Here is a 19,636-nt window from a genome sequence, read left to right on the forward strand (position 1 = left end):
GCCCATTTAAACATAGAAGGTATATAATAGAGGCAAAGATGGTAATTGCAGGGCTTTTTATTTCCCATTGTTGCACTTCCCCTTTACAGCCAAATGACACAAAAAAGACACAAAACAACAGAAACAAGACATTGGGCTGTATAAGTTAATTTTCCCATGTGAGTGAAACTTCGAATTTGAGAGTTTAACTTCCTTTACTTCTAACACTTTTACAATATTGAGATCATCATTTTAATTTTAGAGTGCTTTGAAGCAGCTGTGTATTTAAATTTGACAGACAATGGTAAAAAAATATTCAAAAAGACTTTATCTGATCAGCATTTCCCTTTTTTTTGCCCTTCTTCATCTTGATCTCAATTCAACTGGTAAGGGCTGCAATCCCTTGCAATCTCTGCATTAGTAATGTTGTCCAAAACTACCTTTTGTTGTTTAGCTTTATTCCTTCTATCTATTTCTTAGCTACCTGTATTAGCAAAGATCAAATACAAAGATCAAATTTATGTGGAATTTAGGAAACAATGCACATTAAATAATTCTCTATTTTTACACAACTGACAGCATACATCACAGTGATTACAGCAGAACACCTCTATATGTCAGTATGGTTAGAGAGAGACAGAGAGAAGTGCATGTTGATCTAACATGCCCACAAAACCAGCACTATGCACCAATCAGCCTTTCAAGACCAACTACCATGAAGCTTTCTGTTTTATTTCCATTACCCATACTATTAAGTAGGCACTGCCTAATTAAGGTGGCATGTAAATATTCACTGATATGATTGGCCAAGTGGGAAATTGCAGGAAAAAGGAGTGACTAGGGGTGGAGACTCTGCCAAATCCTGATCAAAGAGAGAAGAGAGACACAAGGAAGAATGCCTTTTATGGTGCTTGAATGGTAGATATGAATTTCACTCACCATGTGTCAATGGACTTGAATTTAGCCAGTTAAAGCACACAAAGCCATGAGGAGAAATGTTCATCTTAACACTAGATGTACTAATCTTTAAAAGCTTAAAACTATGCTATGAACTTGAAGGTGCTTGGTGACGAATGTCTAAATAGGTGACATACACACTGACACCTGTAAAACACTATTGTGTTTCAGAGTCAACAAACAATTTATTACAATCCTGTAGAACATGGGTGTCCAACTCCAGTCCTGGAGGACCACAGAGGCTGCAGGTTCTAACCATCTTCTTAATTACTGACCAGTTGCTGTTAATTAACTTATTTTGCCTTAATTTTAATTGACTTGACTCAGAACCCTGAATTGCTTCTTTTTTCCTTAATTAGCATCCAAACAATAATGAGACATGAAACAAGATAAAACATGACCCACTAACCTCTGCCCATCACACAATATCTGAAAATAAAAAAAGGTGATCATCGCAGTAAGGCTAATCTGCTCAGGTCACCGAAACATGTTGACGGTGTTCTTAGAAAAAAAAGAAAGTCAGCAGTTACGGAAATGTGTATTCTGGCAGAATAAGAACAGCAACAAACCATGTTATTAAATAATGGGTTTAATTAACAACAAAAATGAGATTCTAATGAAGAAATTGGTTGGAGAGAAATTGGTTAGAGTTTGAAACCCCGACTTAGCTGGTCATCTATTGGCTCACTTCATGTCTCATTTCTGTTTGGCTGCTATTTAATGAAGAAAGAATCGATTCAGATCCCTGAATCCTTAAAAACAGGGCTATTAAAATAAAGGGAAAATAATTAAATTAGCAGTGAAAACTGGTAACTGATTAGGAAGAGGGTTAGAATGAAAACCTGCAGCCAGCTGATTGTAAAAGGATTGCACTATGATGGTTTTGACAAACATGATCGGTCATTTCATGTTAAAGCTGGCACTCAGTTTGCAGACCACATTAACGGTATACACTCATGAGTAACACTTGATGCTGCAGGTACTGGCTATAAATAATTTCAGCTGGTTATCAGCTTAAGGGTGAGAAGCTCAGTCATCCGGGAGGGTCTCAGAGTAGAGCCGCTGCTCCTCCGCATCGAGAGGAGTCAGATGAGGTGGCTTGGGCATCTGTTCAGGATGCCTCCTGGACGCCTCCCTGGTGAGGTGTTCCGGGCACGTCTAACCGGAAGGAGGCCCCGGGGAAGACCCAGGACACGCTGGAGGCTGGGAACGCCTTGGGATTCCCCCGGAAGAGCTAGAAGAAGTGGACGGGGAGAGGGAAGTCTGGGCATCTCTGCTCAAGCTGCTGCCCCCGCGACCCGATCTCTGATAAGCGGAAGAGGATGGATGGATGGATGGATGGATCAGCTTATCTTCAATCACACCCCCAAACAACAGATGACCTATAATACATAAAACTGAGAACCAGTTTCAGTTGGACTTTGTGACACAGTTACCACGTAAATCCCCAGCTGCTATGAAGAAAATTAAAATTCAGCTGCTGATCATACCGAAGCAAAATCAAACAAAAATGTGCAAACTGAAACAAACTGGGGTACGCAGCAGTGTGTATCTTTAAAAATGTTCAACAACCAAAAAGCAAAACTTGGATTCATTAAAACAGTAGCAGTTAGAAAAAAAAAGCTGTGAAGGATGGTCAGGTAGTTATGATGTGGTTCCATGTTTCTGCATGCTGAAAAGCTTAAATATTGCAGAGACAGACGTGGCCCACCTCCCACAGCTCAGCGCCCTTGAAGACCTTCTTAGCATGGCGCATACATTATAGTAAAGTGTCTGTGCATACGTCACATACATTAGGCAGGTGAGCAAACCTACGACAGCAAAGAACTTAAGTTGCTTTGTTAAAGTTAAATTGAATCACTCAAGCACACTGGGTGTAATTTAGAATTGTCAGTTAATCTACCATGCACGACTTTGGGGGTATAATTTGAGTACCCAAAATACAGTACCAACCAATGGACATGGGGAGAACATGAAAACTCCACCTACACTTTGACTGGCCCCGGGACTCAAGCTACTATGCTGCTAGCCTTTTCTCCTTCAGAATACTCACAATGAAATAGAAATAATTTGGGTAATAACTTAAACCAAAAAAAAGGTAAATGTCACGTCTATGTCAATATTTTGGTAAAGTTAAACAAAAAGGTTAATAATGGATTTTTAGGCTAAATGTGTCTGCATTTCTGTGGTAATATACAGTACAGATAATAGGTAATATTTATAGGTGAACTATCAATGTTCCTATGCTTTTAGGAATCAAACAGGTAAAACAGTGAAGAGAACTTTTGTGGAAAGTCTTTGTATGGCATCCAAAACAACTGCCAACCAACAATACTATTTTTGATGATGGTCACTGACAACAACCATAATGTTTAGGATAACTTGAGATTTTAAATAATTTCTGAATAAACAAGAATAAAATGTTCAGCTCTTACAAGATAATCTGTGGCTACCTATAGTGGTTTAACTTGATTATGCACTGCTAAGGGCAAGGTAGTGATAATCATATTCACGATTTATGACAAAGTCCATCTGCCTAAATTGTAAAATATGTCACCATATTGGTACAAACCTCGTTTTCTTCAATCATATTTGTTTAAAATAAAAAGCGACATAAACATAATGCTGCTAATCTGAAATTAAAATGTAAATACATTTATTAATAATATCCTGATACTAGAGAGTCACGTATGTTGTCTTGCTTGAAGCATACACAGGCATGTGTTACAATGTGGGAGCTATGTGGGAGGTTTCCGAGACCCATACCTTAGTCCTTTGTGGTGATGGGCTGCGAAGAATCAAACAACACTCCAAGGCACTCTTTGACTGACGTGCATCAGAAAGATAAAATTTAATTACTGTTTTATTAACAGGATTAATTTTGATTACTATAGTTTGTGGTATGCTTTTATTTTGTTTAAGTGCAGAGTCTTTATGCATAAACTAGTCTGTTTCAGTTTTATTTTGAGCTGTATTGCTTAGTGTTTGAATGAGTCAGGGACATTATTACTAGTACAAGAACTTCACATATTTGCAGGTTCCTGGTATGCAATAACTACAAAACAAAAGTTGGCAATTACTAATCAATCCACATTTATATCACAAGTGACTGCTAAGCAAATTAAGAAGTTTATTTTTCTCACTGCTGGAATACTTATAGATGTACCCTTAACACCAGGAAGCCTTATAATGACATGTGTGGAATATGGCTGGCAGCTTATCCCGGCCAATACCCCCAAGCCGCCAGATGGAGCCCTCCCTGCAACATGGAGTGGCCCCGAATTCAAGCACAGCATCATGGACCTTGGAGTTTTTCTTTGCAGCCCTGCTGGATACCATGGGGGCTGCCAGAGGACGCTGCAGGGAGGCATAAGGATTTATATTTGCACTATAACCCGGAAGTACGTCCTAGTCACAGGGACAGAGGAAATGACGTACTTCCGGGCTGAAGAAAAAGAGGAGTTTCACCTGAACCGGAAGTGCTGGGGAATCACATGGACTGGGGAATCAGAAGCACTTCCGGGTTAAGATATATAAAAGGACTCTGGGAGATCCCAGCAGTGAGCCGAGTTGGGAGGAAGGGTGACTGAGTTGCTGGGAGTGGAGGATTAGTGTATTGATTATTATTGTGATTATTATTGAAGTATTGTGGAGTGGAGGGTGTTTTGTGCACTTTATTATTATAATAATATTATCTTTGGACTTTTATCTGGTGTCTGGCGTATTGTCCGAGGGTTCAAGGGGACGACAGCGCCCCCTATCTATCACACATGAGGAATATGGTTCCACAAAATCTGTCCCAAACAAGCCTTTATACAGGCATATTAGGTACTAGTCAATTTAGAACATTTTTGGTTAAGGGGTTCCAATAGTCTCAGGGGCTCTTATGAAGAAGAATTTTCTTGTAAGCTTAGAAGAATTAGATTCACTGTGAACACCAAAAAAGGTTTAATGGAAAGCTCTTTGCCAATGACAAATAAACTTGGGCCAGAAGTATGATGCAAAATTGAAGAATGAGTTGGGGTGAGAAGGGGAGGGTACGAACAGGAGCTTGCAGAAAGAATGTGTCCATGTGTCCACATATAACAGTTGGATGCATATTGTTAGTAATGCCCCAGTGTGTCAGACAAATCCTTTTTCTTTTTTTTTTTTACTTCTTTTTTGCTTTGTGAAATAAAGCATGTGTGTGGGTATGTACAGGTATATCCCAGTACACTGTGCTGGACTAGCACCTCATCCAGGGCTATTTCAAGTCTTACAACTTATGATGCCATGATAGGTTCATGCCCTCCATGAACATGTATTTAAATAGGCAAGCTCGACAGTGAATGGATAAAGATTAAAATAATACTGTTCTGTAGTTTTTATTCAGCCTGCAATAATGCATAAAACCTCTCTAGTTCCCTCTGACCTTTAATTGAAAAAACTAGGATCAGTAGATAAATTGATGAATGGATGGATGGATTCATGTGTTCAGGATTATAGGCCAAACTTGCTGGTGGTGCTTTGAGTTTACATGTGAGTGCACCTCCTGCTAGTGATGAAATATCATATCATCCATCCATCCATCCATTTTCCAACCCGCTGAATCCGAACACAGGGTCACGGGGGTCTGCTGGAGCCAATCCCAGCCAACACAGGGCACAAGGCAGGAACCAATCCTGGGCAGGGTGCCAACCCACCGCAGGACACACACAAACACACCCACACACCAAGCACACACTAGGGCCAATTTAGAATCGCCAATCCACCTAACCTGCATGTCTTTGGAATGTGGGAGGAAACCGGAGCGCCCGGAGGAAACCCACGCAGACACGGGGAGAACATGCAAACTCCACGCAGGGAGGACCCGGGAAGCGAACCCAGGTCCCCAGATCTCCCAACTGCGAGGCAGCAGCACTACCCACTGCGCCACCGTGCCGCCACATATCATTTAATATAATTAAAATAATTAAAGCAAATAAGCTTATTTATGAGGTTATTCTAAAATGAAGCCCCCTTCTGAAAAAAAAACAAACTTTAGACCTCTAATCTAAGGAACATATGACTCACCTGCTAACTACGCCAAAACAGGCAACATGCTGGAAATTGTTTTATTAAATACCACATTCATTTTTACAATCCCATAACATTTTGTACTTTTGTTTAAATTTGGTTTTTGCAATTCCAGTTACTAAATGGTTTCCAACCACCTATCTGTTGTCCAATCACACTTAATATGCAACTACTAGGCTGTAGGTAATCAATCTAAATAGTTAACATTTGAAAAATATTTTCCTGGTAGTAAGCTTGGTTGATACTTTTTCTTACAGATAAGTTTCTCATCACCTTATCACTTGTACATTCGTTATTCAGAAGGTCTGCATGAGCCTCACTGCCCTACCCCCACCTTTGCCTCATTCAAAATCCGTTGTCTAAAAGACACCAAAACCACATCCTGTGTCACATCTTCACAGTGACAACACACTGAACATAATGCATCGAAAATGCAGAGCTCTTGTTTTAAAGTCAAGCGAAGAAATTTTGCAAAGTTCATTGCAGCACCAATCAACCAATCAATCATCTGCAAAACTACAGTTTTACAAAAACAGGAGCTATCAAAGCAATTTATGGGTAGTATTGGTATTATTATCTTGGCTGCAATTAATGCAACTGTTTTTGAAATGTACTAAAAAGCTTTGGCTACTTTATCTTATTTATAAATTGGATTGTTGCTTGTTTTTCAGAGAAAAATTTATACTAGACAACATATTTATCTTTTTTCTTTATTTTCTTTTTTATCATTATTATTTGCAATTTATTCTTGTTTACCTTGTGATTATAAACAGTCATTAAAGGAGAAGCCCAGGTTCATATTGCATAATAATTTTGCTTTTGCTGCATTCCTATAGACCTTTAACCTGACTTATTTCACTACCCTTTTGATGTACTCTGCAATCACAGACAGCACCTAAAATACAAATGTGTTGATAACCTGTCTTTTACTGATTCTTTACTTTTGGGTGTTGTCTTATTCCTTTTGCCACTGTATATCATATTAACTGCAAAATGTATACTATAGTGATAATAAAGAGTCCAAGACATCATAAAGATTTGGGGCAGCCACTCGTATACAGTATATTGTTTTCCCAACTGCAAAAGTTGAAATAAGTAGCACGATGTTCATAGAACAGAGTCCAAAACAGAACTGATCACAAGAGACAAAGATGGAGGCTTTAAAGGCTTGTATAGGAAGTGACGTCATTAAAAGGTTCAGCGATGTGGGTTTCAGTGCATACTTGTTGTGGAAAGTTGAAGCGGTACATTGTTGATGTTGGATTATACTTTTGACGTGTACTTGTATGATGGTGGATCTGGCACTTTATTATCAGTTCATATAGCTCTGAATGTTCAGGTGGCATTTCACATTAACATCAACGTGTTAAATTCCTTCAGGTGTTTCGATCAGTGGATGTCCTACAATCCAAACCACCATATACAAATGTGGACATCCTCATTTCTGAAACTCACTACACACCAGTAATCCATCAGTCGGCCTCCAAATATCTCATTGTTGCTGTTCATGAATCTCATCAGTGCATTCACACGAATCATAAAGTGCTGGCTGACTATGACAGGATACAATTGAACCAATTGTTGGTGGCATTAATGTTAAAACTATTTGGATCATCATTTGGTCTTCCATCAGCTATCAGGAGTGCTCTTCACAAATTTAGCCAGTACATGTAATTGCAACTGAATGTCACAAAATACATTTGTGGTTTTAGACATCCAATTTGTGAGATCAAGTCATTCAGTGCCATATGCCAGTACGCAGCTGATCCTCGCAAGTTCTTCATGTAAAGGTGTAGATCTTCAATTCTACTACCATACTGTCTTTCAACTTTTCTTCCTCATATTGATATGGTGGTTTTGACTCAACAGTACTTGAACATAGACAGGGCATAGAAGAGATAATCATTTCACCTGAATCATCTATCACTACCAAGTACTCTGAACTAATAGTAACATATATACTGGTCTATCCTCTTTTAATCCATTGATACTGTATGGGAAGAGGTAGAACCATACAAACTCTTCAGCCTTCAATTCATCTTCTTAATTCAATATATTTTCCCATTTCTTTCATCTAATTTCACTGATGTTGTCTGATACTTCTAGCTCACCTTCAACATCTGGCTGTATGCAGTATGCAATCAACTGGAGCCATGGCCGATGTTTGTATGCTTGGGGTACTTCTATCACTGTTGTATCTTGTCTTTCTAATATTTCCCCTATGTGTGGATGATGGATGATGATATCATTCTTTGGATTTATGTCTATGAAGCTGGTGAATTGAATGTTACAAGATGTAGTTAATCATTTGCAAATACAATGTAATTCCTCAGTGGTATTGCATTTGATTATTCATGCTCGGCCATTGGCAGAAGATGCACATTTCAGACCACATGAATGAGAATTTGTGAAGTAATATTTGCCATCATATTGCATAATTTCTAGAGATTTGGATGCAGCTGTCAATATGTCAGAGTTGTGATTGATGAATAATTGATTGACCACCGGCGCTGTTCTGATTGTGACAAGATTTGAATCGTTTCAGGAATAGCACCAGGATCCAAATTGTTCCTGTAAGCCTTGGATGGTCCAATTGTCTTATTGTTGATGGTGTGTGTTTGGCAGCCACAGCACAATAGCAGTGTTGGCTTTGTTGAGAGTTCATTTGGAAGATGTGATAACACAGCAGCGTTATATCGAACATTATAAACCTGATTCGGATAGCAGTGTTTCATGCAGATTACACAAAAGCAATCAAAGAATGTGTTGATTACATTATCCAATGTTGTCACATCAGCATTCAGTGCTTGTAACCGCTGAGCATGACAAATACAATCCTGTTCCAAATGAGCTTCACGTTGTTCAGGCGTTTTTTCAGCCCACAGTTGTGACATGTTCAGTCATACTGAGTTCAATCGAGCTTCACACTGTGATTATGTATCTTCTTGCAAGTGTTCGTGTCACTACTCCAGTCTCTTATGCTTTGTTTCCTTATCTTCATTTGTTCACTTTTCCTGGAATTTTTGTCTTGTTTTCTCTAACCATCTCTTGCGTTGGGTAGCAGTTTAATTTCGCTTTCCTTTCCCATTGCCCTGCATTTGTATAGCATTGGTCATTGCATTTGCTCCAGTGTTTGGTTTTACATTTGACTCATTTTGAATCCCACGAATATTGGATAAACAATGGTCAACCCCTCCAGAAGTCTATGTAGAGGGGCAAGGTGCTTATACAACAGGTGTGCCCGGTGCCCCAAGGGTGCAGATTAGCAGCATGACATTTTTAAACACCCCCATGAAATTCAATCCTCAGCATGTACTCTTTGATATTGGGTGCTGTAATGCTAGTGACATGATATTTTTACCCACCCTCATTCAGTCCTTAGCACGTTATGAACCTTGAAATTGGGTGCAGCCTCCACCTCATGCTTATCATTTCTTTCATTAGAAGCCATCAATATACCTCATATCAACATGAAAAAGTTTTAAATTTATGATATGCTGACACCATTGAGTGCATCTACACTCGCCCTTTGTGAATACTGAAGACATCGCATGTCAGAATTGATGAATGATTGTATTGCCATCGGAGATAAACATGTATGGAAAATTTGAATGAAATTGGTTTGGTGTAAGTGGGAGAAAAATTGATTGCAAAAATTGACCCAATTTATATATATATTCTGGGGTTCTCCAGAAATTTTCACGTTTTGACATAAATGTATACCTTTTATTATGAAGATGTCATTAAATTGATATAAAAAATATAACCAAGGCATTATTACTGATTGTAATGGCTATTAGCACTTGAAATAATTGATTCCTTATTTATTTTTCACATATGGCTGCACAGCTCCATTTTTAGAAGCAATTCCTTTCATGTCCTAATGGTAAACTAATTTAGATTATCCGTAATTAGTTATGTTTACGTGCTAATTGGTTATTAGAGACACCTTTGTAATTACACTGAAACCTGTTATTGTGTTCACTTAGGTGGCATACCTACAGTAAAGTTCAGTTCTGGGCTCAAAAATGATCAAAATGAAACAGCTTTCTCAAGAAACATGCCAGTCTATTGTTTTTGTTTTGTTTTGTTTTTTGTTTTTGCAGAATGAAGGTTATACCCTGTGATAGATGGGCAACTGCAAAAGAGAATAATGACATCAGAGTCTGTAGTTTGAGAAACAAATGGCCTATGGGTCCGCACTGGATTTCTTTCCTAAATACACACCAAATACCAGTGTCATCTTCAACCGAGAAAAGACGACTCCAGGATGCTGCTTATAATGCAATTTTCCAAACACCTTCTGCTTAATGTCTGTTTTCTTTTGCTAGTTTTAGCATTTTTTTTTATATGCCAGTTTTACATATGGCTTTTTCTTTGAAACCCTGCCTCTGAAGCCTGCATCACAGAATCTTCTTTCCCCTGTTGCAGATGATAGTGGCATTTGGTGTATTTAAAGAAGTGAACTGAGGACCAGTAAGGCACTTATTTCTCAAACTACAGATTTTCATGTCCTTCACCTCTTATGCAGTTGTGCATCTGGGCCTTCACCTTCTTTTTTTCTATACTGGTTACATCCAGTTTGTGCTCTTCTCTCTGTAACAGACACGTTTGCCCGAAATCTTCAGTTTCTTGGCAATCTGTCACATGGACTAGCCTTCATTCTGTAAAAAAACAATAGGCTGCCATGTTTGTTGATAAAGATGTTTAATTTTGGCCACTTCTTGAACTCAGGACTGAACTTTAGGTATGTCAGTACCTTGCAACCCACCTGAACAGAATAACTGGTTTCAGTGGTGCTGATGCAATTACAAATGTTTCTCCAATAACCAATTATCTTGCAAAACATCACTAATTAAGGATAATCTAAGGTTGTTTAGCATTAGGACACTAAAGGAGCTGCTGCTGAAAATGGAGCTTTGCAGCCATATGTGAATAATAAACTAAAAATCAGTCATTTTAGCAGTAATAGCTACTATATTATAAATGCTAGTATTGGCTGTATTTTTCAAACAGTTTAATGATATTTTGCTAATAAAACGTATCAATTTCTAACAAAAACATCTGACTGACTCCAAACATTTGAATAGTAGCCCAGCTGTATATGTCTAAAACACTTGCAACATGTATACAAGAACACCACAATGCTATCAGAAAGAAGGACACACAGACTCTAATATATACATACACCAGTTCAACCGGATACACATTTATCTGGGACATGGTGCAAGTAAGATTCAGGGCAAATACTAAGAATGCCAGAGAGCTGGCTGAAGCATGGCTATCAAATGAAAATGCCATTAATAGACACTTGGACATAAACCCAGGACATGCACACTTAAAAAGAACATCCAAATAATAAATAAAGACTTTAAGACCAACTCCCTCCAAGCCCCACCATACTAATCTAGCCCCTTGTACACCCAACTACTCCCTCTTCCACATTTGCTATATATTACCTTTGATTCCTGTATGTCTAATTATTTTCCACTGATGATGACACCTAGTAGGTGTTGAAAGCTCAGGAGTAAAAGGCTATTTTAAGATACAGTGTGTATATATAAAATGATAATCCACACCATTATAACCACTGACCGATAAAGTGAATAGTTTTCTCTTTACATTGGTCAGCAAGTGAACAGTTAGTTCTTGAAGTTGATGTGTTGGATGCAGGAAGAACTGGCAAACCTAAGGACCTGAACAACTTTAGCAAGGTCCAAATTGTGATGGCTAGATGATTGGGTCAGAATGTCTCCAAATTGTGTGATGTTCCCCGTATGCAGTGGTCAGTACCTACCAAAAGTGGCCCAAAGAAGAACAACCATTGAACCAGCAACACGGGTCATGGGCACCCAACGGTTATTGATGCATGTGGGGAGCAAGGGCTAGCTCGTCTAGTCCAGTCCCACAGAAGAGCTACTGTAGCACAAATTGTTGAAAAACTTAATGCTGGCAATGAGAGAAAGTTGTTAAAACACACAGTGCAACACAGCTTGCTGTTTATGGAGCTACATAGCTGCAGACCAGTCAAAGTGCCCATGCTGACCCTGTCCACCACCAAAAGCATCTACAATGGGCATGTGAGTGTCACAACTGAACCATGGAACAATGAAAGAAGATGGCCTGGTCTGATGAATCACATTTTGTTTTTGATCATGTGAACAGTCGGGTGAGTCTGTGTCATTTATCTGGAGAAAAGATGGCTGCAGGACATAAAATGAAAAGAAGGCAAGCTAGTAGAGGCAGTGTGATTCTCTGGGCAATGTTCTTCTGGGAAACCTTGGGTCCTGGCATTCTTGTGGATGATATTTTTATGCACACCACCTACCTAAAAATTATTGCAAGCCATGTACACCTCTTCATGGCAATGGTATTCTCTGATGGCACTGGTCTCTTTCAGCAGGATAATGTACCCTGCCACAGAGTAGAATTTATTCAGAAATGGTATGAGGAATATGACAAAGAGTTCAGGAAGTTGACTTGGCCTCCAAATTTCAAATACCTCAATCTAGTTGTTCTTTGTGATGGGTGATCATAAGGAACAGCGAGTCTGCGTTAAATTTTGTTTTCTCTTAAGGAAAACAGCTTCTGAAACTGTAGTGATGCTTGAAACTGCTTTTAAAGGAGAAGCTTTAAGTAAAACACAGGTCTACGAGTGGTTTTCACATTTCAAATGAGGGGAAATGTCACTTGATCTTGCTTTGTGCGACTTTTTCTTGTTCCAACATATGAAAAAAGAACTCAAAGGAAAGCGTTTTTGTACCATGGAGGAAGTCAAAGAAAAACTGCTGCAAGCATTGGATAAGGTTCCTCTTTAGCGATTCCAAAAATGTTTCCATCAGTGGGAAAACCGTTGGGACAAGTGCATTCATTCACATGGAGAGTACTTTGAAGGAGACTAAAGTTTCAGTAAGTAAAAATTATTCAAACAATTTTTTTCCGGTTATTTTTGGGTATCCCCTCATGTATATACTGTATATAAGTTTGTAAGATTACCTTTTCGATTTCTTCGGACTCCTTTAATATTTTATAAATAATGGATAAAGTTTAAAAAATGTATGTGGAATATCCAGATGCTTAGCTAGATTATGTCATAATTTTCATCAATAAACAGGAAATAACTTAACCAGTAAATTAGTAGTAATAAAATAGGAAACTTAACTCCTAAGCTTACAGGCAATGCTAGTGTGAGAGAAGTTGATCTAAAGGCCCGTCACATTACATGACATTTCCATTTTCAGTCATAGGCTTCATTTACATAATTTTAGTAAGTCAGTGGGGTAGTTACAGCACACTCTTATGATTGCCACATGTGTAGTATGACATAACCAGCAACTCCTTTCAAATCATTCTGCAAATTACCCTGTCAAACAAGTTTGATTTTGTCTTAAGTTGTAGGGATGGGCTTGTGTGTGCACAATTTGAGAACCAATGAGATGGAAGTGCAATGAATATGATGTAACTACAGGGAATAAGGAGTGCAGGTGTTTTGGACCTCACAAACAAAATAGACACTCGTGTGTCTGATGTCTCATATTTTATATACCATGACAGGATAGAAAAAAGAATAAAAATGGGCAGACATTGAAGCTGAACCTGCCGCACCTGTAAGCATTCATATAGCACTGACTTTGTCAGCAAGTTTCTGGCTGTCAGAAAAAGAGGCGAGTTTGCAATACTTTGGAAGTGTGAAAGTGTGCTGGAAAGCCACCATGGAGTCATGAAATTTGTTATACCTTCTTATTTCTAGTATTGATTTGTGCCATGCTCATGTGACAAAATTAGCGATTGCAGTTATCAAATTTGACACTTGGCTGCCAGTCCAACCATAAAATCCATAGGCAATTAAACAACAAAAAATATATAAGTATGTATCACTGTTCTGATTATAAAGTGCAAGCAAATAGGAAGCATTCTCACTGATGTGCCAGTTTGCAAATTAGTTCCTCCAATTTGAGATTCTGAACCCTTTTCTCTCACGTTACCATTGAAGCAGTCGAGAAGTACAGCTACAGGAAAAGACTCTGGACTCAGCGATGCAATAGGATTAAATACTTCCACATTTTACCTGTGTAGAAGAATTGATATCTTTAAAGGGGATGTTCCGGTGAGACTGAACATAATCAGTTAAACAAACTAACTTTATGGGCTGTCTTTGACAAAGTGATGTATGGCTATATTGATAAAACAGGGCATGTGTGCAGGTGGACAGCATAAGAATAAGCTCATGCACTCAAGTGCAATTGATCCTAGTATTGCAGCTTGTTGTGAATGTAATGCACATAATGTGGTAATTTTAGATTTGTGAAAGGCTGACACACCATTTAAGTGGCATGGTTGTGCACTGGTTAGTGCTACTGCAACTCAGCACCTCAGCCCTACAGTCTGGCATATTGCATGTTCTACTTGTGTCATGGTGGGCTTACCGCCCACATCTCAAGCACAAGTTTCCTAAATTAACTGGTGCTCTGAGGCCTGCAATAAACTGCCCACGTATAACTGGTTTCTACTTTGTACATGAGCTGTGAAATGGCATTTAAAAATTAAAAGTTAAAAATGTATTTATGAAACTACATTTAATTTCAGCAAACCTTCAGAGGTCCTAAAACAAAGATGATGAATATTGGTATATTTAAGAAAAAAAAAGTTCATAGCAGATTCATCACCAATCTTCCAATTTTATGAGAGACCTTATTATAATTACAACATAAAATAGAAAAGGACAAGATCATCAAAATATTATACAGATTTTTAACACCGCTTTATCTGTACTTTTCCAAACCTAGCATATTTCAGGTAGGAACTGCATGACATCATGAAGAGTATTTCATCAGTAAATTCAAAACGTAGCTATAAAAAACCGAACACTACATCATGCAATTTTAAATGGAATGACGAAGATCATGGGAATCCAAGTTACTTGCTGCAATTATCAATATTTGAAGGTTCGTGGATTCATAATTAATTTCCTTGTATGACTTTATTAGTCTGCAAAGTGTTTGACTTTTAAAATAATTACCTCTGCCTTTCTTACAGGTAGAATCTTTATTAAGTAATCATTTGAAAAGAATCTAATAGACCTTAAGACCATCCCCCTCAGTTAAGGTGCTGAGAGCGTCAGTTGGAATGAAATAATTAACATGCTTTGGTCAGAGGGGAAAGGCTGGAGCCTACATTTTGTTTTAACTGTTTGAACTAATAATTACACGTAAAAGAATTACACGGTTAAACTCGGAACAGATACAAAGCCGAGCACTGCTGCATATTTGCACACTTCTCTACACAGAACCAAAGTTTGCTCAGAAGATCCAATACCTGCCACATAATAAAAAATAACACAGAAATAATACTTCATAATAAAATCTTTTTTTTACTATTCCTATTATGCGAATGTCAAAAGGTAACGTTACCAGCGTGAGCACCGCGGAAGAAGTGCCGAATGTCTCCGGATGAAAGGCACGGATGATAGATGCAAACTTTACTGCCGTGAGATGTAAAGCCCGGCACCTTGCGTTGTGTCTCTGTCTATTTGTGAGCAGCCTGACAGTATGAAATTTCGACCGGCCCCTTTCTGTCACTCAGTCGCCTCCTGCCAGCCACCAGCAAGGGGCGTTCCACTACACCTGTCCATCAAGGCGACTCGCGCTGTTGTCAAGGCCGTCACCAAGGACGCCGCGCTGAAGAACAGAAGAGCCGATGCGGTCGCGCTCAATTTATTAAGTGAATGTCCTAAAATGGTGGGACAGATTCTGTTTTGGTTGTGTCGCGGGGAGGACTTCGACTGTGTAAGTATATTATGGTCTTGAACCAAATGTAGTTAGAAAACAGTTTTACCTTACGCGCTTTTACGCTTCTCTGGCGTTGCAAAATGTGTGAGCTCAGTTAGTTTTATGACTTACGCTTAATGATCACTTGCCTAGTAAGCGCTTTAGTTATTCGATTCAATTTTGCAGTTCTTCAATGCAAAAAAAAAAAAACCTGCAAAGTCAATGAAAAAAGGAAAGAAATGCGGTGTCGATACTGACACGTGTTCTTTATATATACTAAAAGGAAGACTACCGGCCTACTGCGTCGCAAAATGGACTGAGAGGACTGAAATTGACAGAATGAAAACATTTAATGTAAAATTTTATTGGTAACCACTGCCACGAGAGAAGTATCAAGAACTTTCTCAAGAACAAAAAACAAAAAATCTATGCATTTATATTAGTTTTTCATAGTTTCGCCATCCAAAAATCACCTAGTAATATTTCAGTTCTGTATGACTTTAATTTTAACTGCGTTGCTTTCATTTTTGTACAGTTAAACGAAAATGTCCATTCTTTCAAACTGAAGTCTGCAAGCGTGATTCTTGAATGTATGTAAATTGATACTTAAAATTAAATTAATTATAGGTAAATTATGCACAACATAATTGCTTTTTTTAAAATAGAAGGAAAAAAATACGTTTATTGCCCCTGGGACATCTACTAGTTAAAATTTTCAGAGCACATGTAAATTGTCCTCAGTATATTGATGAGATCAAATCAGTACTGCACTACACACAGGGATTGTTCCTGCCTTGCACCCAGTGCATGCTGCATATGGCTCCAGCCTCCCTGCAACCCAGCTCTGCATTAGCAGGTTTGGAAAATGGATGGATATTACAGTAAGTGCCATAACAGTTAATTAGGTGGGTTGTCAATCAGTTATATTTACTTTTTTGGAAGATGCCTTTATCCAAGTTGACTTACATTTAAGATACGTTTGGTTTCATTTGTTTTTCCAGTTGGTCTTCAGATTGTTCAAGCTACTTGCTTATGATCATGCAGTGTCACTAAACCCACAACTGAAGATGCATGTTACGTGGAGTGCTGCTGGTTTTATTGGTTATCTGCATTTCATTATTAACGAATGTCAGCTTAAGCAAACAGGCATCAATTAAAACTTAAATGCAGTTGCTAAAAACTAAAGGAGGCAATTAAGCGTTCTGAACTGTAATGGGCAAGAGAACTAAAATTAAGCCCAAAAAACACATTGGTTTAGTAGTATATATAAATAAATAATAAATAGTGAAAAATAAATAGGTTCTAATTAAAAAATTGGTTGAAGTGAAAGCCTGCAGCCACTGTCGACCTCCAGGACTGAGGACCTCTGATCCACAATGTAACAAAATTTGTCTCTGATGAATGAAAGCGCTAACAAGGCATAGAGTTTCACTATCAGCAGTAGTAAGTTCTAATTAGGAAACTGGCTGGAATGATAACATGTAGCCACTGCAGCCCTCCAGAGCCATGATTGAGGACCCCTGATCTAGATGGTGTTAGAAGGGTGATGAGTGGTTTTCAGTTTGCACCAAGTATAACATTTTGCTTTCAGTTTAAAATATGTTGTCTTTTAAGTTGGGGACTATCTTAATGTGTATGGTTCCAGTGTTTGATAAACGGCTTCCCTTAAACTTAATGCATATTTGTTAAGTGAAATTTTATCAAAAATGGCTTCCATCTATCCACTCTCCTGTAGAGGCAACATTTTTGAAGGGCTTCAGAAAATGTATGGGTACTAACAACCACGTCACACCTCAGTTCTTGTAAAGTTCTATTAGGAATTGTGTGACGAAGGGTCTTTGTGGCCTGTTGTATTTTGGAAAAATCCATTTTATTTATGTTCCATAATGAGTGTGCTCAATGGAGGTTTCAGAACTCTAAAAATGCATATTACTTCTGGCAGATTTATACAGTACTTTCTCACTATCCTGTCAGTGCTCTTAGTGCTTGCTTCATTGTCCTTGGGACTTAATTAAGATGGGTATTTCTTAGGAAATCATATTAACCAACGGAGGAGATCCAAGTCTGACTTCAGTCAACGTTTAGGGTTACCTTATAAAGTAACAATACACCAAAACTTAGCTTGGCCTGTCCTAATAACAAGGGCAAATATGTCCCAATTAAGACATTGTACCTAACAAGTGATGTAAAAAATGGCAAAGCTTCCATTTATACTGTGGCATTATAAATCGATTTATGCTGGTATGAGAAGAATCCCATTTAAAAGTATCTTTATTTTGTATGAAATGTAGCAAAATATGAAAAAAATATAGGCAAATGCCTTTTGTATACTGTATGTGTTGTACTATCATTACAAGTTGCATCCTTCAAATGTCTTTTTTACTTTGCATTTGGTAATTCCAGGAATATGCATTAACATTCTCATATTTTTCCAATATTCCATGTTCCGTAACTTCTTTTTTGCTTTATTTGCAGACTCTTCATTTTTAATCTGTCTTAAAACATGGCAGAGCATTCAAAAGTTCTTCTTCGAAGACCCTTGCCACCAAAGCTGTTGCCAGCACTGACTCCATCGCCAACCTCTTATAGTAAGTAGTCATACCTATAATACAAAGCTAAAATTACAAGTGTGCCATTTTGGCATGTGTGAGAATGACTGTGTGCTTAACGACAGGTATTTTTATAATATTTAAGTTAATGTAACATTTCTTACATTTACACAATATTAAAAATTTGACAAGAATCATGTATAGAAGATGCTCATTAAAGTTAAAGAAATGCAAATATACAGCATATCAAGTCTTAAATAATATATATTTTTTGTAAAAACATCAAGGACTATACAAAATTGTCTACAAGAAAAATACTGTAAAAAGTGTACTCTATACATTTAATTCAGGACAACAGTTCTAGAGTATTGTAAACCAGGTATAGAAATGATGAGATGTATAAATATAAAGATATTAATATGAAAGTAGGTTTACAAGCATTATCTTGTAAAATAATATTACATGGAACAATGGGAATATTTAGTATCAAGGAGTAATGGCACATGGAATTAAGGTAAGGTCCAGAGAATGGTTATAATAAAGCTGATCAAGGGTTTTTTTCTGAAAAGCTCTGAGAGGATAGCTAGACTACTGGGTTATTTGGGGCTTTTAATAGATGAAAACAGTTTGTTCATGTAAACCTTTGTTGATATTCTTTTTCTTATATATTTGGTTTACTTTGGTTCTGTTTTTTTAAAGTGCTTATTGTTTGGCACATTTGTAATGCTGATCCCCATGAAATGACGACCATTACTACTTACCATAAAGATAAGTGTCTTGCTTTGTGCACTGTTTGTCCTTGAAGTATCTTCTAGTAAACTGTCTATTTTGGCCTAGCATCACATAGTCACTGCGGTGGGTTGGCACCCTGCCCAGGATTGTTTCCTGCCTTGTGCCCTGTGTTGGCTGGGATTGGCTCCAGCAGACCCCCGTGACCCTGTGTTTGGATTCAGCGGGTTGGAAAATGGATGGATGGATCACATAGTCAGATATTGAAATATCACATTTTCTCTACATCTCAGCACCTTGTGAATATGTAAGAGTACGTGTGGAAAGATAACTCTGTAAAATAGGAAATATACATTATTAACCGACCAAAATTAGAATGTGGGGAAAGTGCTGGGAAAGTGGTATGTTATTGTGGTTTCTACCACTTAAGAGTGATTATTGACATGAGGTAGATGCCCTCTGTTGTTTAATAAGTTCTGGGTCCTCAGGACTTCAGGATGTGTTATTACAGAAGGAGCTCTGAAATACAATGGTGCTTCAATATGTGGTAGAAACCACGCCAAAAAATAACTTTGTTTGGTTGTACTTGTCTTGGTTAAG

The 19,636-nt window shown here is 38.0% G+C and overlaps 2 protein-coding genes across 3 annotated transcripts in view; one reads left to right on the plus strand and one right to left on the minus strand.

Annotated features, from left to right (window-relative positions):
* The window catches only part of LOC114650198 (plastin-2), a 90,737-nt gene extending 75,212 nt beyond the window's left edge, over positions 1-15,525 (minus strand). The window contains exon 1 of one of the 2 annotated variants that reach the window (XM_028799686.2): positions 15,402-15,525. The gene's annotated coding sequence lies outside the window, so the exon portion shown is untranslated. The remainder of the gene's footprint in view (positions 1-15,401) is intronic. The other variant, XM_028799685.2, reaches the window with a different exon arrangement.
* A 123-nt stretch (positions 15,526-15,648) lies between these two features.
* The window catches only part of LOC114651364 (uncharacterized), a 73,497-nt gene continuing 69,509 nt past the window's right edge, over positions 15,649-19,636 (plus strand). The window contains exons 1-2 of the mRNA XM_028801270.2: positions 15,649-15,776; positions 18,234-18,346. Coding sequence (XP_028657103.1) covers positions 18,262-18,346 — 85 coding nt within the window. The 5' untranslated portion in view covers positions 15,649-15,776; positions 18,234-18,261. The remainder of the gene's footprint in view (positions 15,777-18,233; positions 18,347-19,636) is intronic.

Source organism: Erpetoichthys calabaricus, chromosome 4 (genome assembly GCF_900747795.2).
Source record: "Erpetoichthys calabaricus chromosome 4, fErpCal1.3, whole genome shotgun sequence".
NCBI classification, from domain to species: domain Eukaryota; kingdom Metazoa; phylum Chordata; class Cladistia; order Polypteriformes; family Polypteridae; genus Erpetoichthys; species Erpetoichthys calabaricus.